Below are 26,225 nucleotides of genomic sequence, written 5' to 3'. Positions count from 1 at the left end.
AGCAGTGCCATGAGACACTGATAGAGAGTCAGGGCTTAAGTGATATAATGTTGTGGGGGAAGGGACGAAGGAAAGAGGGAAAAGAAAAAAGGGAGGCAGACTCAACCAGGGAGGTAGGGAAAATAAAGCTGACAGAACAATGAGGGAGAACTGCACAGGGGAGAAAAAGAGGGCAGTTTGAGATAGAAATTTGCTGGAAAAGGCAGGTACAGTCACATCCTGCTGGCATGCAGAGAGATAAAGAACTGGGAGTTTGCTTGTGTGTGTGTAGGTGTGTGTGTGTCTCTGCCTGCCTGCTTGCTTCTGGGTAAAAACCTTACGAGGAACTTTATGGCACTGTGTATTGCATTTGTTAAAAAAAAGAAAGAAAAAAAGGCTGTGTGATTTTGGTATGAGTGCACACATGTTGCATAACTCAGTGTGGGTGTGTGTCTACGTTCATGCACTCTTGTCTGTGTGTGTGTGTGCAGCCTTCCAAGTTTTCATAGTAGATGAATGTGTCATGTCTTTTACTGCACTTTGTCCGAGATTAACTGTTCACCTTTTACGGTCGGGAGGGAGGCGGTGTTGTCATTCAGCCAGAGAAGGAGGAGGAGGGGTCGACTGACGGAGGGAGGTACAGAAGGAAAAGGAGTGGCCTTCTGCAGATAGCAGCCCCTCTCTACCGGAGTAAAGTCTTCTCTCTGAGGCAGCTCATAGGAGAGAAAATAAACCAGAGATTTGGGAGATACAGAACGGGAAAGAAGAAAGAAGCAAAAAGAAAGCCCATTTTCTTCCAGGTATGTGAGTGGTTTTACAGCATACAGATGATTCACATTTGTGCTTTTTGACTCTAGTACCATTCATTATGGTTAATGAGAGCTGTAAGCGGGTGAATACAGCTGTGCAACTATACCTAGATTAAATTAGATCAACATGATAGGAAATAAATGTCTGTTTTGTCTTCAGTATGAGTTCTTGTAGTTTATTGTTGCCTGATATTATAAACTGAGCCTGTGGTTTATGCTGTGTTTCTCTCTGTCGCAAGCAGTCATGAGTTTATTCTTCTGTCTTCCTTTCAGGCTGCGTGAGACTTTTGTACATTCATGGCATCAGCAGCTCCACCAAAAAGGGTGGTTTCTTCTGTCTTCATCACTCTGGCTTCTCCTCACCGAGCCACCGTGACCCCACAGCAGCAGCCCGCCCTTCAAGCCCACAGTGCCCCGGCTAGAGAGAAACTGCATCCTGCTGTAAGAGTCAGCCCAGGTGACAGCATACCTGCCCTCAGGCACAGCAGAGAGGACAAGTCACCGCCGTCAGAGTCTAATGGCGGCCTAAAGATCAAAGGCTTGACTAATGCGGGGTCCTCGGCCCTGGTTTCAGGCCCACAGAGCCACAATCCCCCCAAACATGAACCAGGCAAAACACAGCTTCAAGAAAAAAATGACCAGAGGAGTTCATCAGGTATTTATTATATACTTGATTTTTTTCTCTTAGTTAAAAAGACTATCTATAAAATATTAGAAAATGGCCCTGCAAGGCCCTTTATTGGGTCCTCCCCAGATCAGAATGATAATTTATGTATTTCCTGACCTGCATTTCAAAATATCTGATCCCAAAATGTAAAATATTGATTTTATACATCTAAAAGACTTTTAAAAGAGCCAAAAAAAATTTCCAGCCCGTTTCCCAGACAGGGATTGAGCCTTGTCCTAGACTTAAAGAAAAAAAAATCAATGAGGATCTCCTCAGAAAAGTTTCTAGGCTTAATTCATGTCTGGGAAACTGAGCCCATGTGCTTTTCAGTCACTATGAGCCCCCAGAACAGCTGCAGCTCTCCTTGGCATTGATCCTCCAAGTCTTTGACTTCTACTGAAGGAATCAACAGATTCTCCTAAAAGATGTTCCCTATTTGTATCTATTTCTTTTTTTATGATGGTGGTTCTCATGGAGATATGAAATTGGGATGACATAAGGTGAACGTGTAGGCCATAAACCATGATTCATCAAACCGTGTTTTACACCCTCCTGCCCCGTGGATAAGGACAGTTTTTTCCTGGAAGAGACAACTCCCATCAGGACACAAATATTTTATCGTTAGACAAGAGTTACTAAAGCAAGAGTGTCAAACTGACATCAGGTGCTGGAAATATACACTATACAGATACGCTTGAACTTGAGGTAAAATGTATGTCCTACATATCTTCTCTCAAACATGTAACACCTGAACCAGTGAACAAAAAGTCACTGTGCAGACTGCTGTATCAACCAGGAGGGCCAAAGTGCATGGGGAATTTAAAGTGATGAGTGATCCAGAATAAAATCAGTGAAGGGCCATGGGGGTCTCGATTTTAAAACATGTACTCTGAAAGGATAAGTAGACCAAAACTATGTCAGCACAGCGCATCAGTACATGTGATTAAACATTCAGTTTTTTCATCTAATTTGTCATTAGTCTGTTTTTTTTTTAATCAGCTGTCTATGCTGCTACAAAATCATCTAAAACTGTTCTCATGCCAAACAGAGCTTTTCCCTCCTCCTCCCCCTCCCTCTGATGCACCGCCTCTATGTCCGGGAGAGTTGCCCTCTGAAGAATCAGCACTTCCACCACCTCCTCCAGCCCAAGCGTCTTTCCCCTACCCCGTGACCCCAGGCCAGCAGCCAGTTTACAACCCAGAGGTATGCAGACTTATCTTACAGTGTCACTATAACAAATGACATTTAAAATCTTCCAGTTTGCAGCTTCGAAAACGTGGTGCCAAATTTCCTATAAAAAAAAATGCCTTAAATTATTTTAAACACACGAGTAATTATTTTGTCTGCAATGAAGGATTAGCTTTCCACAGCTTTTCCACAAGCCTTTCACAGTGGCTGTAAAGCGCCATCACCAAAACATAAAGAACAGGGCTCTTATATGACCATCTTACTAAAAGTGTGCACACTTGCTTTCACAAAATCACCAACTTCCAAACTGCTCCCGTAAATAAACAAAAACTTTATTGCTCCATGTCTGTGTAGACAAAGATCAGTTTGGGGGGGGGGGACTGCTAAATTACTTTCTTCCTCTCCGGTTTCTGAGAATTTTACTGACTGAATAAAAGCTGAAAGGTTTCCCTTTAAAAACGCTTAAACTCAACAACTCATCCTTGAATCACCAGCAGGTCTTTACACGAAAGAAGGTAAGGTCTTTATGTGACTGGTGAAAAGGGTTAGAAATAATCTGTTAAACTCAATAGAATTGAAATGTTTGAAGTATTAAAAAAATAGTATTCACCACCCATTTTAAACCAAACCTTCAAACCACAGTGAAATTAAAATGTTTGTGTGGCTTGGTCCTGATGATGTGCTGTGGATGACTCTGGTGTTTCTTACGCCTGTCACATTCAGAGCCACTTTTAAACAACTCCCACATGTGTTCAAAATCAAGTGCTGCTAAATTATGCAGTTCGCCTCTGTAGGCCAAACTCAACTTGTCAGTTTAATAATGCGCTTTACATTTAAGGTGAAAGCAAGAACACCATCTAGTGGGTTAAGCTCAGATGACCAAATCCACAGGATCCACCAAAACAGCCAAGACAAAGAGAGCAAAGGTAACCTGATCTCTTTTTATACATTTTGCCACTCTGCGTGCCACATTATTATAACTTGGTTTGACTGTGTGTGTGTGAACAATGCAGATCTGTGCGGCTTCTGTCGAAAGCCAGTGACTCCTTCTGAACCTGCGATAGAGGCCTTAAACAGGACTTACCATGATGGCTGCTTCCAGTGTAGATCTTGTCACATTCCCCTGGCTGGTAAACAGTACTACAACAAGGCCGGGATCCCGCTCTGCGAAGACTGTTACCAGGTAGCGCAATGCAGCGTGTTAACCAAGCTGTGAATATACATGCAAACTTTAACCTCCTGAAACCTGAGCTCTTCTTTGGGTTTAATTTTCCTGTTTCTTCTAGCTTTTTGAGATTAGCTGGACCTGATGAGTCACCGTTGAACAGAAAGGATTTTTTAAAAACTGGTTTATTTTACAGCAATGTCACCACTTCTGAACATTTCTGAAGTGTTGAAATACTGAGCAGAATGAAGTACAAGGTGCAGAAAGCCCAAAATGTATCCCCATATGAGGACACAGGGTCTCAGGTGGTTAAAAAAAAAGCTCAAAGCCATGTTTTTTTGTTTTTTTGTTTGTTTTTTTTACATTTGTGCATGCATATTTTAAGCTCAATGTAATGTTTCACAGGACTGGTAAATGGTTCTTATACAGCGCCTTTCTACTCTTTATACTACAAGCCTCATTCACCCATTCACACACACACACACACACACACACACACACACACACACACACATTTTTTTCTAAGCCTGAGCGCTCTCTGTCTAACATTCACACTCTGATGAATGCATCATGAGCCGGGGATCAAACCACCACCACCCTACAGTTAGTAGACAGCCTGCTCTACCTGCTGGACACTGCCGCCCCATTCAAGTAGAATGTCTTTCTCCACTACATTCATTAAAACTATAAGTGAAGACAAATTATTTGCAAGTTCTTCATTGCTGAAGCAACCATTTCCCTGCTCTATTTCCTCTCCAGTCAGCTTGAGACCACTGATTCTCTAATCAACCAGCAGAGTTACTGAGCCTGCATGGTGATACACCTGTACCCTTAGAACAGTGGGTAAGAGAGGGAATCCAGGAAGTCTGTGGAAGTCAAATTAAATCAAAGTTTCTTTCAAACAAAAATGGCTCCAGATTTTCATAAAATCCCATAAAATGCTGGATAAATCTGTCATCGTGATGTGTTACAACAGACTGGAGAACAATAAAAAAGCCATGAAGCATGCAAACGGATATCTGTGTGGCCCCTCATCGTGAGTCCCAAATTGGACCAACAATTCAGATCAGATGGGATTTTCATATTTACAACATGTAAATAAATGCTCAAGCACTTGAAATTATCACATGTGATGAGTAAAATGAGGGCAGGGGGGGTCTGAGAGAAGACAAATAACTAGATCTATGTCCAGGTTCATGTTTTCATAAAAACAACCAAGCTTGGTAAACTTGCACTGTTTGATGCCTCAAACATTTTCAGAAACAGACCCAATGCAAAAAAAAGAAAGAAAAAAAGCAGATTAAAACGTAAATTTTTAAGGTAATTAACGATGTATCTTTCTCCATGTCTTAGGCCAGTTTGGAGCTCTGCTGGGCATGTGGAGAGGCTATCACAGATCACATAATCCGCGCACTCGAGCGAGCATACCATCTTTCTTGTTTCACCTGCACAACATGTAAGAGGCAAATTGGAGAGCAAGCTTTTGCCCAGGGAGAAGTTGGAGAAGTTTACTGCCTTCAAGACTATTACAGGTATGAAGGGGAAAAAACTATTTAAAGGGTTTAGGTAAAGGATCAATATATACAGTTGTGTTCCACTTCATTTGACATGTTATTACAATGCTTTTGTTGCATTATAAACCACCCCTTTGTCTACAAGTGTAATCAATTTTTCTTTTTCATCTAACATTGTAAAGGAAATACGCTCCAAAGTGTAGTGCCTGTAACCAGCTTATCATTCCACAAGAAGATGGTACCGACAGCTATACAGTTGAATGTCTGGGGCGTTCCTACCATGAGAACTGCTACAGATGTGAGGTTGGTGTTTTGTGTGTCATCATTTCCCTAGGGATTAATAAAGTATTCTGATTCTGAAACACTTCACTACACAGACACATTCACAAGGATACAAACACACAGACAGATATTACTTCAGTACCAGGAATATGTTGTTTCATATTGTGTGCAGGTCTGCGCCATCCAACTGTCTCCTGAACCGAACGAGCATGGCTGTTATCCTTTAGACGGGAAGATGCTTTGCAAGCCCTGTCACCTGAACCTGGCTTCGGGTCAGCACTAATCCCACGTGAACAGCAAGCAAGACAAGAAAAAACTGAACAAAGAGCTGGGAGACTGCGCATGTGCCTTTATGAATGAATGTGCAAATGCCTTAAATGCTTCCTTCACTAGAGAAAAACTATATTTTTACAGTATATCATGCTTTCTGAAGATTACCTTCTTCTTTTTCATCATTTTGCACTTAATACAATCTACAAAAGCAACAATTATATTCCTGCAACTCACTTTACAAAAAATGTACGAGAATAAATGGAACCCCAGTCAGTATGCTGTTTCTCAGTCATTATACAAACATATAAATAATCAACTTTAACTTGAAAAAAGGATAGAAAAGTAATCTAATATATTTTATCTCTATTCGCCTTCAAACTGCATCTACATCATCAAACCAAGCAGACAAACCACTAACAAGTACGAAGTAATCATCAAGCAGACTGTTTTTAACATTGTCTTCTGCCTTAATAAAACAAAGTTATCCAGCATAGTATCAAAGTCTCAATCGGATTCCAGTGAAATTGCTTTATTTATAGTCACTATCTCAAAAAAAAACTTGGTGTAATTCATATCTCGTACACATGTATTAAATTGTTTTATGAAAAACATATTTGTTATTTTTGTTTCTGTTTATCACTTCACTTTCTTCATTAGTTAATCAGGGGCTGCAATATGTTGCAGGTATCAACAACAGCTCAAAATAGCGCAAAATAACAACAACAGTTGCCTCAATGTGCTTTTTATTGTAAGATAATGCCCGTACTATATTAGAGAGAAAAGCCTAACAATCAGATGTGATGGTGATGGGGGGGAAGGAAAAACACTATTTTAACAGGAAGAGACTTCCAGCAGAAACAGGCTCAGAGAGGGCAGCCATCTGCCACAAGCGGCTGGAAAATAGACCTCAAGGATCTCTTAAGTTTTAAGGCTAGAGAAACCTGTAAGAACCCTTAACTAGGTGCAATATTTTTACACAGTGTTTACCTTTACTGTTTCACAAAAGGTTAAAAATGGAACTTCCACAATTTAGACTTTTTGAATGCAGGATATTTTATTAAAGCAGTTTAGAAGGAGGAAAGCAAAATATGAATCAAATAATAATAATCAAATCATTTGAATTATACTACTTATACTACTAATTAATGTACTCTGAGCTAATGCTGATTTCTAATATTGATCATGGGAGGAATGAGAGAGGAGAATGGGCACACTCTGGCCACTGGCACACTTATTTCTGTCGATATAATTCAATAAGGAAGCAGTCCTCCATACAAAGTCTTCCAATGAAATTTGAAGTACAGCTGAACTTGGCTTATACAGACAAATAAACAGTCATACTACAGTCATACAACAAAAGAATAAAAAGAATATGTTCTACTATCATAAATAAAGAATAGCAGCTTTAACAGTGGTACAGGTACGTGGAGGAATAGACAGACATGACATGAAAGAGGTAAATTAGAGGTATTTTGGCTGTTGCACTTTAGGGGGATATTCCACTTAATGTGGACATGGATCAGCAATGTGCAGTGACTACTCGTGAGTACTATCGTGAGTACCTCCTTCCAGAAGGCTTGCTCCGTGAGTCCCGTGCTGTTGTTTCTCTCTCTCTTTCGGACTTTTCACCCAGATAATTTAAGGCAAAGTTAAAAATCACATCACATGTGAATATACTTTTTATCTTTATGAATGTGTTTGTCAATCACAGCATACTTAATATAATTTATTTTAATCAGAATCATGCACGATGAGGACTTTTACACACTGTTTACATAGTGCTTTCATTCACAGAGAGAGAGAGACAAGGACATGCACAGTCATAACAATGCTCCCAGAATCTAGGTGAAATAGTCAGGCATCAAAATCATGTCATTACTCAAACTACATTTTTTTACTCATCATATAGATTTGATTTATTCTTGATTAGAATTTGATTAGAATTAAGGATGATTAACCGTTTAACTCCGTTTTAACATTCTGTATCATTTTTCCCATAAAAAGGCTGGATGTTAAGTCATTTTAGTCCACTTTTGGACAGAGATGAGCTAGGGGATCGCAATCTGTTTGACACCAGAGCATACCTCCACCTCTCCAGGCTCTCTGCCGCCTGCTACCTGCTCTCACTACGGATCACAATGTTGTCTGCAAACATCATAGTCCACTGAGACTCCTACCAAACCTCTCCATTACCACAGCAAACCAGAAGAGCAGACCCCTGATGTAATCCCACCCCCACTTTGAACCCATCTGTCACTCCTACAGCGCACTGTCCCGCTGTCTTCATACATGTCCAGGACCATCCTCGCATATTCCTCGGCCAGTCCTGACTTCCTCATGCAGTACTTCCTCTGTTGGCACCCTCTGGGCCTTTTACGGTCAAAACAGTAGTTTGATTACGATAAGATATAATAGATTCATTTATTTTTAGCGTTGCCCTTGTTTTCACTAAACATTCCAATAATAACTGAAAAACACTGACTGCATGGGACTCACAAGGCGTTGCATTGTAAAGCAGACTATTTTTTCACTGCCTTTATCTGTCGGTTTGGCAGAGCGATAGAAGAATGAAACTGGTGACTTTCTATTTCACATAGTAGTTATTACAGAATTCGTTTAACTTTAATTCAACAAGTCAACAACTGTTACAAATTTTTAAATAAACGTGTTAAAGTGATTAAAAATTCTACTTTTCGCTGTTTTAATTAATCTTTTCCACGACCTGATCCCCCTGGGAGAAAATCGCCCGCTGCCTGCCGTCTGCTTCACAGGGATCGCGGGGACGCGCGTCTCGCAACCAAAATCATCCAGAGCGAGGTTGATGCGCGTCCACGCAAGACAGATCGAGGACGCAGCAGCTAGAGCTAAACGGTTAGCAGGGCCATCGGGCCCGGGTCGTTCATTTTGTTCAGGCGGACCTCCGACCGGCAGGGATTAGAAACGTGCGAGATCATATGTGTGTGGAGGGGGAAAGAGTAGCGCAAGATGGTTCGGGAAACCAGACACCTCTGGGTGGGAAATTTACCCGAACACGTTCGAGAGGAGAAAATCGTGGAGCATTTTAAACGGTAGGTTACGTGTTTTCCAAACAGCGCGCGCTAGCTGTCTCACTAACATTACGAACGGTAGGCGGTTGCTATCAATGCTAACACAGCTAATGTTAGCATTTTACGTTTTACTAGTATTGCTATTTCTCGTGTGCTGAATGCACATTATTGGCAGCGTGGTGATGGAAATTGAAGTCATATGTGAAGCAGAGCCGCTCGGGCCTCAAGGTGAACGATTTATAACATTCCTCGAACTTTTGTGAACGCCAAGGAGCAATTAGCTGGATTCGCTAGCCACCAAGCTTCCACCCAACCAACCATTTTGTGGGAAGTCGAGACGTTTTCACGATGTGTACAAGCCTAACGGCAGCTATCGTTAACCACAGAGTAGCATTAAATGCATTCGGTTAGTTTAGCCACTGGAAAAACCTCATACTCTGTTGTTTATCTGGTCGTCAGAGTGTTATATACCGATTGCTAATAGAAGGAAATTTACGAGAGCTGCCTCACGCCCGGTCCCATAAGTGTAGCTGCTTAAACTAAGCTAAGTTAGTCAGTGTTGTTGGGGTTCATTTGTGAAATTGTAAACTGCAAACCAGGTTTTGCTACCCTTTAGTGCTTAAATGTAAAACAAACCAACACCACAACTGCCTTCCGGGGTTCATAAGAGTTATTTGTAGCTTTGTAGCTAACACTAAGTGTCTAATCTCTTGCTACGCGGCGTAAACACTACTTAAGTAGTTGGAAAACAAACATTCCTGCTAATGGGATTTATTGCTGCACACCCCATGTAGTGGTCTGCTGTTTAAACATGGTGCGTTTTTTTTACATATCCTACGTCCTATAGAAATGTCATCAATACTGCTTAGAACTTCCTCTTTTTCCAAGTATTCCCAAATGTGATCATCCAGTATAATCAATTGCTAGCACTTTTAAGTTCAGAGAGTTCACCTCTGATGTGTGGTCTCTGGTTCGTTATCATAAAGTCCTGCCTTCAAAGTCAGTGCCATTTGCAAGCTTGCTGATTAAAAACTGGCACATTCTATATTCTTGGCCGGTGTATATGTAATTTCCTCTTTGTCTCCATTTCAGGTATGGTCGTGTGGAGAGTGTTAAAGTTCTGCGAAAGCGCGGTTCAGAGGGGGGTGTTGCAGCCTTTGTGGATTTTGTGGATATCAAAAGTGCACAGAAGGCTCACAATGCTGTCAACAAGATGGGGGACAGAGACCTTCGGACTGACTACAATGAACCCGGGTCAGTCCCAAGTGCTGTTCGGGGCCTGGAAGACAGCTCTCCCTCGAGCAGTCGAGATGTTACAGGATTCTCTAGGGGAACGGTTGGTCCAGTGTTTGGGCCACCTGTGTCCCTTCACTCCAGAGAGGGACGTTATGAACGGAGAATAGATGGGTAAGTGGACACGGCGTCCCCTTCGAATCCAGGGAAACATAGGTATCACACAGGTGTTAAACCTAAACACATAGTGGGGGGTATCCGTAAGGGATTGATGCCTCAAGGGGTTACACAAAGGTAATCTAGGGATCGTTCCACTTTTCATCCTATTTGACTTGCCTTGCCCATTGGATCTAAGTAAATTAACTACACATTATCATTTGGTAAGGTAACTATATATTGAGAGTTTGACATCTGATGTGGATATTACATCTGTGTGGAATATCCTGGTGAGTTGTGGATTTATTACATTTTGTGGGAGTCTACCTTGGGGAGCTTGCGGATATTTTTTATAATCAACATGGAATCTATCTTTAATTTAAAAAAAAAAATCTGGAATCACATGAAGCTGGAAGTACATCACTGTTATGATGGATACACGTATTTTGGAAGTATCTATATAGGTATACACTCACTTGAAGAAATCTTCCATCGTGGGATATCATTTTTTTTTTCTCAAGGCAACGACTAATTGCTGGACTGTTCATTACTTTTCCTTTTTCTTTTTTTGCGCTTTGCACTTGTGGATACAGCCTGTTCTGGATTTAACTTTTGACCGAGTGGATGGAAGAAACCTTACAGTCATCACACATTAGAAGAAAGACTGGTGTAGTTCCAAGGTATCATTGTCATGTTAGGATGAGATTAACTTAATCAAAAACAGGTTTTGTTCCGCATATGGACGCTGCACCGAGAAGATTTCACAAGAACACAGAGGATCCAACCACCTGGCCACCAACAACGTTTGTGGAGCTATTCTTGCTTTTGCCATGAAGACATGAAGAGTGGATAGTTGGGATGTAACCCCCTGGATGTACGCAATATTATACCCTGTGCTGGATGTACTGATGTGGATAGGTGTAGCTGCCATTCATTTGGATTACTCAAGTATGGATGTAGCCGTTTGAGACCTCAATCAGGAAAAAGCACTCCAAGTATCTTAGAGGAAGCTGAAGACATTTTTTTAAGTAACATGACAGTAAACAAAGATGACACCCACTGATTATGGAGTTGTATCCGGCCCACCAGTCCAGGAGGATATTATTTACTCTGATACTTGTCTGGAGTCTACTGACCTGCGTGATGTTAAATAACTTAACATTAACCCATGGAATATTTTTTTCCCCTGCCACTATAAAACTTTTAAAAAATTACAGTGAAATGAGACCGATCCCATTGGATGTATTTTTTCTCTCAGGCTCCAACTTACTGAGTAGTCAACCTGGAATCTGCCGATTACCCTGAAGCTCATCATCTTTTTAAAAAAAGATTTTATTCCATATTTATTTATTGAGGTTTTATGTTCCTATGATTTTTTTTTTCTACATGTTGCAATACTCATAAAGGTCCATTTCTGTATATTTTTTTTTCTTCCTTTTTCCATCCAGTGAAGAGAATTAAATAAGCCCAACTGTGGATTATACGTCAACAATCTACTGCCCTGGTGCTCAGTACATGAACATAACATGCAATGCGAGAATACGTGAAGCGTTTTTGCCTAGGTCTCTCACATTCTGACCACCTAGATTTTATTTGGATTAGTTTCGGTAACTACTTTTCTAAAAGGTTGGTATTTCTCTGCCCTCTGCATACTTTCTTTCCTAATCTTCCTTCGTGCTTTGTTTAATCATAGTTTTGCACTGCTTTTAGGGAAAGGGAAAAAAGTAAATTTTATTAAATGTATGTATCTGCTTAGTTTTTTTTTAATTTTTTTTATGACTTGTTATTTCCAGTTCATGCACTGATCCAAACCCTGCATGGCATTTCTCCATACCACATAGATCATTAGAACAAATGTCCACTTGAATATTTGGGAGAAATGTTTTATGTAGATTTGTATTTTCTCCCCATATTCATAATAATTCATGAACAGTCAACCTCTGAAACCTCAGTGTTTATTGCTGTGCCAGTAAAAACAATTGGAGACTAAGAGCAACATAGCTTAAATCTGAAATAAAGTTCTGAAAGTTTGTGGGCAGCTTGTTTTCCTGTGACTGTTTGTGAATTTACATCATAGATGTATAGGTTATTAGATTTGGAGAAGCGTGACAAATGTAATCTGTTTTGGTTTTTTTTGTTCAGAGTTTTTACAGACAGTGCCAGTATTTGGGCCATTTATTGCTGTAGTGCATTTTTAAGTGAAATGCTTATTTTCTTTTTTTTGTTAAGAGTCTGATTAATACTTTTTATTTTCATGTCTGTCCTGTTCTTAATTTACAGTAGCTCAGAAAGCCGTGAACGTGCATATGATCACAGCCCATATGGACATCATGACCGCAGTGGTACTTTTGACAGACAGCGTCACTACAACGCCGATTATTACCGCGATCGCTCTGTGTTTACTGCTGCTGGCCCAGGCAGCAGTTCTGTTGGGGGAAGCTTTGAGGCGTCAGACCCACACTTTGACTCTAGAATCCGAGACCCTTTTACTCTTACTAACTCTTCACGACGTGACCTGTACCGAGATGACAGAGGACGGCGTGTCGATCGGACTTACCATCACCGTCGGAGTCGATCGTCTCACTCCTCACAGTCAAGGCATCCCTCCCCTCAGCGTACCACGGGGCAACCCCTCAAAACTCCTCATTCCCCTAAAAAAGCACCTTTGTCCCCTGGGAGAGGCCCGAGATCTCGATCTCACAGCAGATCTTCAAGCTCTGATTCAGTCAGCAGCACAAGCAGCACAGGCAGTGGCAGGTGGGAATTTTTTTCGTTTTTTAATCTACAAATGATGGATGAATATTTGTCCATGGACAAAGCATTGGGATTATGCTGGACAATTTGTAAATAATCCGTTTACTCAGACTTGTGTAAACAGAAGTGTCTAATCGTTTTACACTTTCATTGACAGTGATTCAAACAGCAGCTCAAGTGATGGATCGCAGGCTCGTTCTGTTCAGTCATCAGCTACACACGCACCACCTCAGTCCTCTATGGCGCTTGACTCTGAAGAGCCCCGTAGGAGCTTTGGCATTAAAGTGCAAAATCTACCAGTACGCTCAACAGGTGAGTTTTTAATGTTCATCTACCTCTCAGTGGACCAAGTTAAGTCTTTTCTCTGCTCAATAACCTTGCCATATCCTTGAATTTGTTATTGCCTCAATGGCATTAGAAAGTACATTTCCTACAGGCAATATGATCTGAAACATGAGGAGGTAGTTATTTGCAGGTAGGGGACTAGCTGCAGGTAGTTAAATGTAGCCATGTTTAAAAACTTTAATTTTTGGCTCTTGTAAAAGGGAGTTTCTGATGGTAAAGAGTGGTTGTTTAATGAAATAAAATTACTATTTCCTTTACTGTTTGCTGCAGGGCATTGTATAGATTTGTGGTGACAGAGATTGATCACTTTATTAGTTATTGTTTCATTTACATACAGATGTTTTCTAATTTTATTTTTGATTACACATTTAGCATGCTCGTGGTATGCAAACCAAACTAAGCTGTGAAATAAAAATAATTTGAGCCAGATGAAAGCCTCTTCCTGTCAACAGATTAAAGTGGGAGTCATTTCTTCTTTAGGTCGTTGAGAATTCTGTTGTTTTTAGTAGTGTTGTAGTAATTCTGTTTTCCAATGCAGACACGAGTTTGAAAGATGGACTTTTCCATGAATTCAAGAAACATGGGAAAGTGACTTCAGTTCAGATCCATGGAACATCAGAAGACCGCTATGGGTTGGTATTCTTCAGACAGCAAGAGGATCAAGAAAAAGCCCTTAGTGTCTCCAAAGGAAAGCTGTTTTTCGGCATGCTTATTGAAGTCACTGCCTGGAATGGACCAGGTAGGTTGCAACAAAAGTCACAGAAATTTGTATTTTTTCTGATAAATATGGCAGATTTGCAGACACATTAATTCCCTCCACAGGCTTGAACCAAAATTCAAATAGCATGTGAGTAATATTAATGATAAATCCGTTTCTTCCTCCAGAAACAGAAAGTGAAAATGAGTTCAGGCCTTTGGATGGGCGAATAGATGAATTCCATCCAAAGGCCACAAGGACACTGTTTATAGGGAACCTGGAGAAGACCACCAGTTACCAACAGCTTCTCGACATTTTCCAACGCTTTGGTGAAATTGTGGTAAGCATCCATCTGACTTTGAATTACACACGTAAGTTTGTATATTTTACATTTAACATTTTGTATTTGCTCTCTTTTTTGTCTCAAGGACATTGACATCAAGAAAGTAAATGGAGTTCCCCAGTATGCCTTTGTCCAGTATTCTGATATTGCCAGTGTTTGCAAGGCTATAAAGAAGATGGATGGAGAGTATCTGGGAGCCAACAGACTAAAGGTAGTGTTTGTACACTAAGCAATCTTACCATTTCTCATCTGTGTATGTGTATATTTTCAAAATTATAGATTAGAGTGTTTATAATATCTATATTTGTGTCTTGTTTCCTTGCAGCTCGGTTTTGGAAAGAGTATGCCTACAACATGTGTTTGGCTTGATGGGTTATCAGCCAATATTACAGAGCAATACCTCACGCGGCATTTCTGCCGCTACGGACATGTAGTTAAGGTAAGGTGATGTTTTTCTCTTCCTTAAGATTTGATACTTTTGATTTTAGTACTCCCATAAATCTGATTTAATTTTTTTCTTTTTTGAAGGTGGTGTTTGATAGATTGAAGGGGATGGCTCTCATCTTGTACAACAACACCGACTTTGCTCAGACAGCTGTAAGAGAGACCAAAGGTTGGAAGATTGGTGGCAATAAAATAAAGGTAAAAATCAAGTGAAGGTTTAACTAATAAAATGTAATCCTAATGTTTTTTTTGCCCCCTTTTTAAATCTTTTTGTGTTTTATTCACTTATGATAGGTGGATTTTGCAAGTCAAGAGAGTCAGATGGCTTTCTACCGATCCATGCAGGCATCTGGACAAGACATTAGAGACTTCTATGAAATCCCTCCTGAACGACGGTAAACGACCAGTATTGTTATCTGAATACAGTTATTGTTTCTGTTTAATGACTTTATTTGCTTTGCCTTTTTTTAAATTAAGCAGATAGAAAATGTTTGCTGCTAGTGAAAGTGGTGATATTTTGAATCTCTCTTCCATTAGTGACAATATTTCAATTACAAATTAATTATTTAGATTCAATACTTTACACTTTGTGTTCTCTCCTTAACTCTATAGAGAGGATCGCAGAGCTCCGTATCATGAATTTGCAGCAGAAAGGGCTTACTATGAGAATATACGAACCCCTGGCCTCTATACAGAGGACACTCGAAGAGAGTATGCTGCCCGCAGCAGAGACCGGTTTCCTGAACTTGAACATTATCAAGGGGATCATTTTGACCCACGCTATCATGAAGACCCTAGAGACTACAGGGATTACAGAGACCCCTTTGAGCAAGACATCCGGAAGTACACATATATTCAAAGGGAACGAGAAAGGGAGCGAGAACGTTTTGAAGCTGATCGCAGCAGGTGGAGCCCTTCCCATCCAAGGCGACCTATTAGTCCAACAGTATCACCTTCAGCATCTGAGCGGGTTCCTAGAGACTCAGAACGACGAGTTTACAGCCAGTCATCTGAACGAAGTGACAGCGTGAGTTCAGTGTCACCACCACATTTTGATAAATCTGAAAAGACCCTGCTAGAACATCCCTCCAAGAGCGAGAAGAGCAGTCAGTCGGATCGTTTATCTGGAACTGAGAAACCCAAACGTGCAAAACGGAAAGAGAAAGGCGACAAAGCTGAAAAGATCAAATCAAGAAAAGCAAAGGGGCAATCCCCATCAAATCCACTACCTGAAACAGAGCCTGAGACTGGTTTTGATGGAGGGTCTGGAAGGGGAAGAGGATCAGACCAGGATGTCCATGAAAAACAGAAATGTAAAGGGGATGGCGACCTTCTTACTAGTACTCTGTTAGCAAAAAGTGAACGATCTGACATGAGTAAAAGTGATGGTTCAGACTTGGATGGAAGGAATCGACTCAAGAAGCATGTTAAGTCTGAAACTGATGGAAAAGATTCTGCAGTAGATTTGGATCGCCGTGCTGCAAGAAAAAGGCGTTTTGGTGACTCTGGAGCAGGAAGGACTGCTCGTCAGAAGAGAAGCAGGCATGAGGAGGAGGATGGTAATCAGTCTTCTGACTTTGGTGCAGGTACAACATATTTGAAAGAAATGGATACAGACAAACACAAAGATTCCCAGAGGAAAGATTCAAGACCTAAAAATGAAAAAAGTGGAACTCCAAAAGATGGTCAAGAGGACCTTAAAGTACAAAGAGAGAAATCAGAGGGATCTTTGGACCCACTGGAGTCCAAACAACATCTAGGGCACCCTTCCTCCAGACGATTTTCACAAGAGGGTATTGCAGACCAAAACAGTACAAGAGAACCAGACCACCATACTTCTGTAAAAATTGGTCAAAATTCTGAAATTAACAAAAGTGCCAAGAATAAAGAAGACCACATTGACATTGATACCTCTCAAAGTTATCGCAAACAGATGGAGCAAAACAGACGTTTGCATCAGCAGCAGCAACAGCGCGAGTCTGAGAAAACTGACAAACCAGCTAGTCCCCAAGGAACTGAAACAGAGGACTTGGAGCATCGGAGCCTCGTGCATGAAGTTGGTAAACCCCCTGAGGATGTCACAGATAATTTTCCGTCCCACAAATTAAAGAAACCAGACCAGATTGACTCCGAGTCAGGGATAAAGAGAGAGCGTGTGTACAGGAGCTTTAAACAAAAAAGTGAAGATCTAGACTGGACCACCAGCTCCCCTCCAGGACATTTCTCGAATCGTCCAGATGAGGACTTTGCAGATCCTCCTCAGAAAGAGTTGAGCCGAAATGATGAAAAATCTCAATCAGATCTGGAGTTATTAGTCAAAAGGACACATAACACACAAGTTAACAAGACAGGCACTCCTTTACTCATTGTGGAGGACGAGAAACAAAAGAGATGGGAAAGCAGAATTAAACAAGGCTTGTTACCTGATCTGAACTTTTCTCAAAATATAAATAAAAACATTCACAATCGCAAACGTTTGGAGTACGCTATTTGTCATGACTTGGAGCCTGGGGAAGTACGATCTGACTCCGAAGAGGACAGAGAGCCCAAACCCCACTCTCCTGTGCCCTCCACATCTATGCCTTTTTCTGAAAGACCAAGAGCTGACAGATTTTCAGACCCTAAACAAGCACAGCTTGAGAAGAATAAATTCTACTCCTTTGCACTTGACCAGACTATCACACCTGACACAAAGGCTCTGCTTGAGCGTGCAAAATCTCTGTCATCTTCCAGAGAAGATAACTGGTCATTTTTAGACTACGATTCTCATTTTGTAAATTTGCGTAACAGAAAAGACACTGAAAAGGTGGAAGCAGCACCAAGACCAACACCTTCCTGGTATATGAAAAAGAAAAAGACTCGAATTGGATCGGAAGATAAACTTGATGACAGGAAAGAGGAACCTAAGCCAGAGGAACAAGAACGCAGGGAGCTATTTGCCTCCCGATTCCTTCACAGCGCTGTCTTTGAGCTGGACTCGAGACGACTTCAGCACCTGGAACGCAAGCATGAGGAACCTGAGCAAAACAGTCAGCAAGCAGCAGGAGATGGTGAACTTGACTCAGGGCCTGTTGTCCTTTTCCATAGTCGTTTTTTGGAACTAACACGACTACAGCAACAGAAAAATAAAACTCAGCAGCTACAGGAGGCAAAAGAAGACACTATGCCCACAAATGAAAACAAAGTAGAAAAAGCTCCTGTTCAAGAGCAACAACCTCTGCAGTCACCTGAAACAACAGAAACTACCACAGAGGCAGAAATTAAACCAATTACCCCTGCTGAAAATGTAGTTCCTGAACCCAAACTCGAACCAGCGTCTGTCACTCAAACTGTGATCAAAGACGTTCCTCCACCTGATGACATATGTGTTTTACTAAACCCACCCCATGATCCATGTCCCCCTGTGTCTGTCAAAAAGGAACAAGAAACGGATCAGGAACATGTTGTTTCCATGCAGCACCCACCAATTGAGACGTCAGATTCTCTGCCTGTACCCATTACAGCATCTGAATCCAACTATTCAGCGAATAGAGAGAGACATTCTCCGTCTGAGGCAAAGCTGGATATTGTTATTGAGGATGTAAAACCTACATTCACAGAACTTTGCCACGAGTCTCACAATGAGCTTGTTAGCAATTCTGAACCAGAGCTGAATCCTGAGGCAAAACAACCAGAAGTACCTGTAGCCAGTAGTCCAGTACAGCCTAGTCTTGTTGAGCAGTTGGAAGTATTCAAGAAAGAGACTCCATCCACTTGTAAATTAGGATCAGAGAATGAAGGTGACATAAAATCTCAAGCTGGTAAAGTACAGGTACCAGTTGACAGTGAAAGAAATGATGAACCAGTCTTATCTCAGAAAGAAAATAAAACAAAAGAAATAAAAAATAAGAAGTATAAGTCTCTTGCACAAGTTGCTTCTGTTCCTGTAGCGTCTGCACCAGGTACTGAGAAACAAGCAACACGCAAGAGTGAGCGCATTGACAGAGAGAAGCTGAAACGTGGCTCATCCCCGAGAGGTGAGTCGAGGTCCACAGGCAAATCTCCAATCCATGGATCAGATCCCGATACCTCTGAGCACAGCATACCAGTAAGCAGAGCAAGACGAAGAAATGTTAAATCAGTCTATGCCACCCCAGTTGAAGATGATACACCAGTTCGTTCCGGAAAGGATGTTGCAGAGTCGCCACGCTCTGCCCGAAAACGTGGTACAGACAAAGATGCCATACAACAAAATACTGAACCAGATCCACCAACTCCAACACATGCAAATAAACGTGGTCGGCCTCCCAAGAATCGCAGGCAAGGTGATGATACTGCAACTGCTAAAGTAGAAAAATCTAAACTGGATGGTAAAGACACGGATTCAAATGAATCAGAAAGTGGTGAACGTATTCCAAGAATGTCAAAAGGGAGAACGCCACCGTATGACACAAAGGGTTCATCAAATCAGATGCCCACATCACTAGGATCTGGATCAACAAGGAAGGGGGACAAAACTGAGGCAGCTGATGATAATGGTCAGGAAAATGATTTCACGTATGAAGATACCTCGCCTTTGCAAGAGTCATCAGTTTCAGGTAAAGAAGATCCATCGCTGAAAATTGATGAAAAGAAAGAGGAGATGGTCAAACAAGGCATAGAATTGGCCAAAGGTAAAGATGTTCTCCATGAAAAGGTATATGATGACAAATCAAATGGAAAAGAGGCAGATGCCTCCAACCTGGAAGAGAAAACCATGTCAGAAAAAGAGAAAACTCTTAGAGGAAAAGCAGGGAATTCCAAGTCACCAGTCCTCAAGAACCTCAAAATCAGACTGCATGCAACAGAGGTGAAAGACCTTCTTCAGTTAGGAGAAGAAGAGCCTGGGACTCCAGAAGACTCGTCAAAAAGTCTTAGACATGGTGACCACAGTGAACAGGTTTTAAAGTGCACAAATGCTAACAAAGGAGGCTCCAGCAATGAAGACAATGAAAATGCAGCTTCAGACCAAAAGGAGCTCCTGGGAGCATCAAAAAATGTAATTTCACAGGAGCTGGAACTGGAGCAAGCTGTGGAGAACATTGCTAAACTAACAGATCCAACCTTTCCAACAGAACCAACACCGCCTGTCCCTCATACAGATGTAAAAAGTGACCCAGAGGAAGAAAAAACATCTAATCCTGCCAGTGAGTCAGAACTGATGGCTGCTATTGATTCAATAACCCAGGCACCTCCAGCAAATCTAGATGTAGTCTCAGAACCTGAGATTCAAGACTTGGTTCAGCACATCAAGGAAGATGAAACAAATACATCTTCTGTCCAGGAGGAACCCGCTTTCCCAAACACACCCAAAAAGGGCCCCAAGGGAAGACCTAGAACACCTAAACGTTTTCCTAAAGGCCAGAAACAATTAAGAAAGGATTTGAAAGATGGACATTCGTTAACTGAGGAATCGGCAACCCCATTAGCAGATAGTACAGCTTCTGATGCAAAGGTTTTTTCTGAGACACCTGCTGCTGCTGCAGCAACTACTGCAGTTATTACTCCTGCTACTTGGAAGACAGAGCCTGAAACCTCAGCAGTCAAAGCTACAGATGTAAACGCAGAGACAGAGTCATCTTCAGAAGAACACATCCAGCATTTCAAGTCTGTTTACCCGCAATCCAAGAGTCCAATATGCACAAAGCCACAGCACTTGCCATCTGAATGCAACTCTCCTTCTCTGTCACCACGAGCTAACAACCCAAATGTCAGACCCCCTCAAACAAGCAGAAATCCTGTTTCTCCACCAGACTGGCGCCATCATTCTAAAGATACCAGTGCCTCTTCCTTACCAATCATGCCATTACCAACCAAGGAAAACCAGCCTTTACCATCAGAGTCTGAAAACAAGGATATTGATCATGGCACAAGTGACTTGAGACAGATTTTAAAGAAACATACAACTAGTTCACAGACAGGCAGCAGCTCTGTTTCAAGTAATCTGCCAAACCTTCGAGATCAGAACCTATCTGAAAGTAATTCTCAGCTCACAGCCATTGTGTCAAATAAGTCATCACTGTCTGATAGTAAAATATCAGTGCATTCTGCCCCACCTATTGTTAGACCTCCACAAACGACTCCTGAGACAAAGTCTGTGATCTCTGTTATTGCATCCACTGCCACATCTGTTATCAGCCGTATTTGCAATCCTTCTGAGCCTGAGGATAAGGTGAACATGAACATTGTTGACATTCCTATAGCCAAACCAAGTTATAGGCCCAGCAAAGATGATGCTGGGTCATATCCTGTGCTGCCTGCTGGTGATGAAGGAGGAAGTGCCACACGCTTCATTATTGAGAGCCCCACTCTTAGCACTGGATCTTGCCCAGGTCTGAGAGTAAATACATCTGAAGGAGTGGTGGTATTGAGCCATTCTGGTCAAAAAACAGAGGGACCCCAGCGAATTAGTGCAAAGATAAGTCAGATCCCATCAGCAACACCAAGTGAGATGGAATCTCAGCAACTGGTATCCATACCCAAGCAGGATTTGTATTCCCAGCCAGGGCTTCAAAAAGGGCCTTCATCACAGATGGATCATGGGCATCCCAGTAAACACCAGTCAGGATTGTCTTCAATCAAACAAGAAAACACTGGTTTGGAAAAGATGGATTCCGCTTACCAATCTGGACCTCAAGGAGTAGTGAAGCGTCTGCCACCAAGCAACCAGCAGGTAATAGGTTACCATCAAGATTACATGCCTTTAAAACATCCAAAGAAAATGGATAGTGCTGATCCTCATGGTACAGATGGAACCAAACCGCCTTGGACCTCTGCCATAAGCCCTGCAATAAGCCCCCATTTACCCTCTCCACCTGGAAACCACGTAGGTTTTAGTGATAGAACTCCTTCACATCTCGGTGGGGTCAAGCAGGAACCACGGTCCCCACGTAAGTCAGGGCACGCACACTCTCCATTTGTGTCTTCACCCATTGGTTCCTCATCACCCAAGGGTATTCCAGTTATGTTATCCACTAGCCATCCTGCCATGCAACAGTTTATTGCTGGCGTGCATCATCCCGAGCAGTCTGTTATCATGCCACCTCATAGTGTGCCTGGAGGCTTGGGACGAATGTCTCCACATTGTGTTACTCAGTCAATTCAAGTGGGGCATCTGGTCCAGGGAGATGTCAGAGTCAATACTCCACCTCTTTCTGTGATGAGCTACGGCATGCACAGTGAGTCGCTCAGCTCCTCTTGGTCTAGTGCCATGCAGCCACGGCCTACCTCACCTCAGGCTGTTGGCAGAGACAAGGTTCTCAAAGTAAACCCAGGTTCTTTGAGGAGTCATGAGTCATCTCCTGCACAGCTGAAGCTGGACACTCTGCAGCCCGATCCTCGTGGGAGTTTGCGGAGTAGTGGCCATTTGGACAAAACATACATAGCACAGAGAGACATGCGTGTTCTTTTGCATCAACAGGGGGATCGTTCAACCGCAGACTCTCATTCTGGACACATTCAGGAGACCTCTCTATCTCCAAGAGCACATGCTTTGTCTAAAGGTGTGTCCGATAAGGATATAACAAAGTCTTTAGAGGCAAAGAGGCCCCACTCTCCACTTCCTAAGGATGGAATGATGGGAATCAGACAATCCGGACAAGCAATGGCATCTCCCCACAGGGTTCAGCTGATGCCACCTGGACCTAGTGGTTCATTCACAGACTACCCGGGGATGTACTCAAACCCGAGAGGAATCCATTCTCAAATGCCAGAAGCGTCTGCTGTTGGACTTACCCAGCCGCCAATGAATGTCACACCTGCTGCGGTGAGTGCGTGATGTTTAAAAAGACAGTCAACATAATCAGTATTGACAGATCTGTGTTGGTACAAAGGACGTGTATAACTAGCAGTTGGTTTATACAATAAAAGCACAGCTTAATAACAGCAAGTGCCTCATAATGGCTGTGGATTACATGGAGAACCTATCATTTAATATAAGAAAGCAGTTTAACACTGTCATGAACTGCAGGTTTCAGAATAATTATGAATTAAAATAAGAACTGAAGGAAAGAAAACTGAACCTTAAACGAAAACATTTTTAAAGCAAAGATTAGTTGTACTGTTGTTCTTAACTGTTTCTTGAATTTGTAGGGTGCGGACCACCAGGCAAAAGATGGCAAGATGACACAGCCTGTTAATATGGTGCAGTTACTCACGGTAAGGCAAATCTCCCAACAGATTAAACAAGGTGGTTGGTCTGAGCAAGAGCTAGCCTCGTCTCATTCATTTGTTGTTTTTGTTTTTGCCTCATTTAAATAGAAATACCCTATTGTGTGGCAAGGGTTGCTTGCACTTAAAAACGACACCGCTGCAGTCCAGCTGCATTTCGTCTGTGGCAACAAAGCTTTGGCTCATCGATCACTGCCCCTACAAGAAGGAGGTGCACTGCTTAGGATTGTCCAGAGGATGAGACTGGAGGCTTCACAACTGGAGAGTGTAGCCAGAAGAATGACTGTACGTGCGTTTTTTGCTTTACTTCCCTGTTTTAAACAAGTTTCTGTCTGCTAATAACATGAACCTTTTGCTCTCCACAGGGAGACACCGACTACTGTCTCCTCCTTGCTCTGCCTTGTGGACGAGATCAAGATGACGTCCTGAACCAGACCCAAGCTCTTAAGGCAGCGTTCATCAATTACTTGCAGACAAAGTTGGCTGCTGGTATTATCAACATCCCCAACCCAGGTTCCAATCAGGTGAGTCATCACTGTTTTATTAATTGTCTGTCCTATGTGGCTTATACCAGCGGTTCCCAACCTTTTTTGCGCCACGGACCGGTTTATGCCCGACAATATTTTCACGGACCGGCCTTTAAGGTGTCGCAGATAAATACAACAAAATAAAACTAGTACCGGTACCGAAAAAAAAAGATATTTTCATAACACACGTGAAAAGACCCAGGAAAACAGAGTTAACAATAAAAACGATAACAAAATAACGCTGAAAACCGATTTAAAAACCCTGAAAACCATACATTTCACGCTGGCTTATACAACAGTTTAAAGGCTGGTTTAAGTGTATTAAACACACAGAAGGGGCTTCTCAGCTGCATATCAGGCCATTGGTTTGATCTTCCCGAATTTTTTTTCCTGGAGTATGCAGCACAGAGAAAACAAACATGTTTTGATGCTTATCATCTTCTGATCTTCAATACCATTTGATGGCTTCATTTTAAACACAGAACTGGTTCTACAGGATTGATGGCATACATTTTACTTGGCCAAAGTACTTGTGGAGTCCTTACCATATAGTAAAGGGTTTAGGCTTCTTTGGAAGTGCATTTGTGTATATGCATAACTCACATGGGACTTTCACAGGCCGTGAAACATATTTATTGTAGGGATCCTTGTCAGACAGAAACTGCCCCACACAGTTCATGTGAATGACTGATCACATGACCTGTGCCATACTGTCTTTACCTGGTGCCGTTTGCATATTACCCGTTTTCATATTGTACCCGAAGGAGTTGAAGTGCACAGGTTTTCTTTTCATTTCAATAAAGCAGCATCTCTAGCACACACTTCACAAGTCTGACACCCTGTAGCAGTTTTTTTTTAATCATTGGCTTTTTATTATTTTATTTTTATTTATTTATTTTTTGTACAAAATTTTCCTGAAATGTCCAATAGATTTTTTTCTATTAAAGTTTTAAATGACTTTACTCATTCTCTAAGAATTGTATCCTGTGGATCTCTTTGTTCTTTGTTTAACAGACGCTGTCATATTTGATCAATCTATTGTTAAAAAATAGATATAAATAGATCTTGAAATCCTTACAAGACTGAATAATTTTTGTAAACAAATTTAATTTTAAAAAATAAACTTTTGTGGCCTACCTGGGGACTGAGTCCCACACTCACTCTTTGAGACAGAAAAAATTAAAAACTTTTTGACTTCTTTGTTACTGAATGACACTTTTGAATATTAAAAAGTCATGCCCATCTCAGTATTTCCATGCAACTGATATGTGTCTCTGTACTTCCCAGCCCGCCTATGTGCTTCAGATTTTCCCTCCGTGCGAGTTTTCAGAGAGCCACTTATCCCAGCTCGCCCCCGACCTTCTCAACAGGATTTCAAGCATCTCGCCACATCTCATGATAGTCATCACCTCTGTGTGACGTCCACTGCTGGGAGGATGGATCTTCTCGTTGATGAGCCTCAGGAAGCCAGAGGAATATTTTTTCTTTTTTTTCCTGGACACAGTGGGAATGTGTAGGATAAGTCCTATCAACACATTTTTGATTTTTCTTTCCCCATCAGTCTTTTTTTTTTCCTCTTTTTATGTTTTTCCCCCTCTCTTGTCACTCCTGTCTGGTATATTTGTCCTTCTCAAAAGAACTCAGGGATGGATCAAACCAGAATGAGTCTTACTTGACCATTTCTCTGCTGTATTTCTATTTATTGGAGTTTTATTTTAATATTCGGAGATGCTCTGAAGAAGGAAGGAAGGAAGAAAAAAAGTCAGGATGGTTGATGAACGACTCTCTGAGGGGCCTGTTTCTTTCATCTGTCCTGATTGATTGTTAATCATTGGTTCAGAAATTAGGATCTTTGAGGTACCTCAGCACCAGATCAGACATTTCAGCATGTAATTTTAAATAATTCTGTACAGACTTCCTCGCCCAGGCCTTTTCTTTAGAGGAAGGAGGATTAACCCTGTAGAAGACTTTTCGTTTAACTCCACCAGCTCTGCTCATGTTCTCACACTACTGAAGCAGTTTACCCCTCTGTCACCTGCCTTTGCATTGAACAAGCTACAGTTTGATTTGGGAGTTTTTGAACATGGGACTTTGTAAATATTTTAAATATTTAAAAGGAATTTAAAAAAAAAAAAAACACGGACCCAACATGGACAGCTTAACAGAGAGACTGGTACTCTGGGACGTACCAGAACACAGAGTGTGGAAATGTAGATGGACAGATTCTTAATTTTTGGGTGTAAATACTTGTAACAGAAGAAGGTTGGCACGCTCTTGTGAGTGGAGTCTGCTAATGGCACTTCATATTTTGTAACTCAAATAAACTCCAGGAAACATGGATATCTAAGATGTGTATCTTTTTTCCCCCCATGCACTGCCTTGAAGAGGTTCGGTTTGGTTGAAGTGTTTCACTTTCTTCTAATACTGAAGACCTCAAGAGTTTGTTTTTTTGGGTTCATTTGTACTTCATGACATAAAAACAACCTAAAACTTTAGAAATCGGATGAGTAAATTTGAGGTTTTAATCACAACTCTGAGACTGAAATTGTATTTCCTGTGTTTTTTGGCTGCTTGCACAACCCCATTTTAACACTTCATTTGTCAGTGTTGAGTTG

The 26,225-nt window shown here is 41.5% G+C and overlaps 2 protein-coding genes across 3 annotated transcripts; both read left to right on the top strand.

Annotated features, from left to right (window-relative positions):
• The first annotated feature begins 618 nt into the window (after window positions 1–618).
• On the top strand, window positions 619–6,486 carry fblim1 (filamin binding LIM protein 1). The gene is made up of 8 exons (XM_026167894.2): window positions 619–779; window positions 1,062–1,443; window positions 2,504–2,658; window positions 3,482–3,569; window positions 3,657–3,826; window positions 5,162–5,340; window positions 5,505–5,625; window positions 5,777–6,486. The coding sequence occupies exons 2-8, from the start codon at window positions 1,086–1,088 to the stop codon at window positions 5,885–5,887; spliced, it is 1,182 nt and encodes a 393-aa protein (XP_026023679.2). The 5' UTR covers window positions 619–779; window positions 1,062–1,085; the 3' UTR covers window positions 5,888–6,486.
• A 2,211-nt stretch (window positions 6,487–8,697) lies between these two features.
• Window positions 8,698–25,950, top strand: LOC113022456 (msx2-interacting protein). Of its 2 annotated transcripts, XM_026167888.2 has the most exons (15): window positions 8,698–8,945; window positions 10,017–10,331; window positions 12,594–13,070; window positions 13,225–13,379; window positions 13,951–14,151; window positions 14,298–14,449; window positions 14,538–14,663; window positions 14,778–14,891; window positions 14,981–15,094; window positions 15,191–15,291; window positions 15,509–22,679; window positions 23,006–23,071; window positions 23,174–23,368; window positions 23,449–23,607; window positions 24,898–25,950. In XM_026167888.2, exons 1-15 carry the CDS (start codon window positions 8,863–8,865, stop codon window positions 25,027–25,029), a joined length of 9,561 nt encoding a protein of 3,186 aa, XP_026023673.2. In that variant the 5' UTR covers window positions 8,698–8,862; the 3' UTR covers window positions 25,030–25,950. The 2 variants fall into 2 exon arrangements, with proteins under 2 accessions (XP_026023673.2, XP_026023675.2); XM_026167890.2 differs by lacking the exons at window positions 8,698–8,945; window positions 10,017–10,331 and adding an exon at window positions 11,705–11,939.
• Window positions 25,951–26,225: the final 275 nt, after the last annotated feature.

This window comes from Astatotilapia calliptera, chromosome 5 (assembly GCF_964374335.1).
Source record: "Astatotilapia calliptera chromosome 5, fAstCal68.1, whole genome shotgun sequence".
In the NCBI taxonomy this organism is placed as follows: Eukaryota; Metazoa; Chordata; class Actinopteri; order Cichliformes; family Cichlidae; genus Astatotilapia; species Astatotilapia calliptera.
Note: the sequence above shows the minus strand (reverse complement) of the source record. Positions and strands in the feature narration are given on the sequence as shown.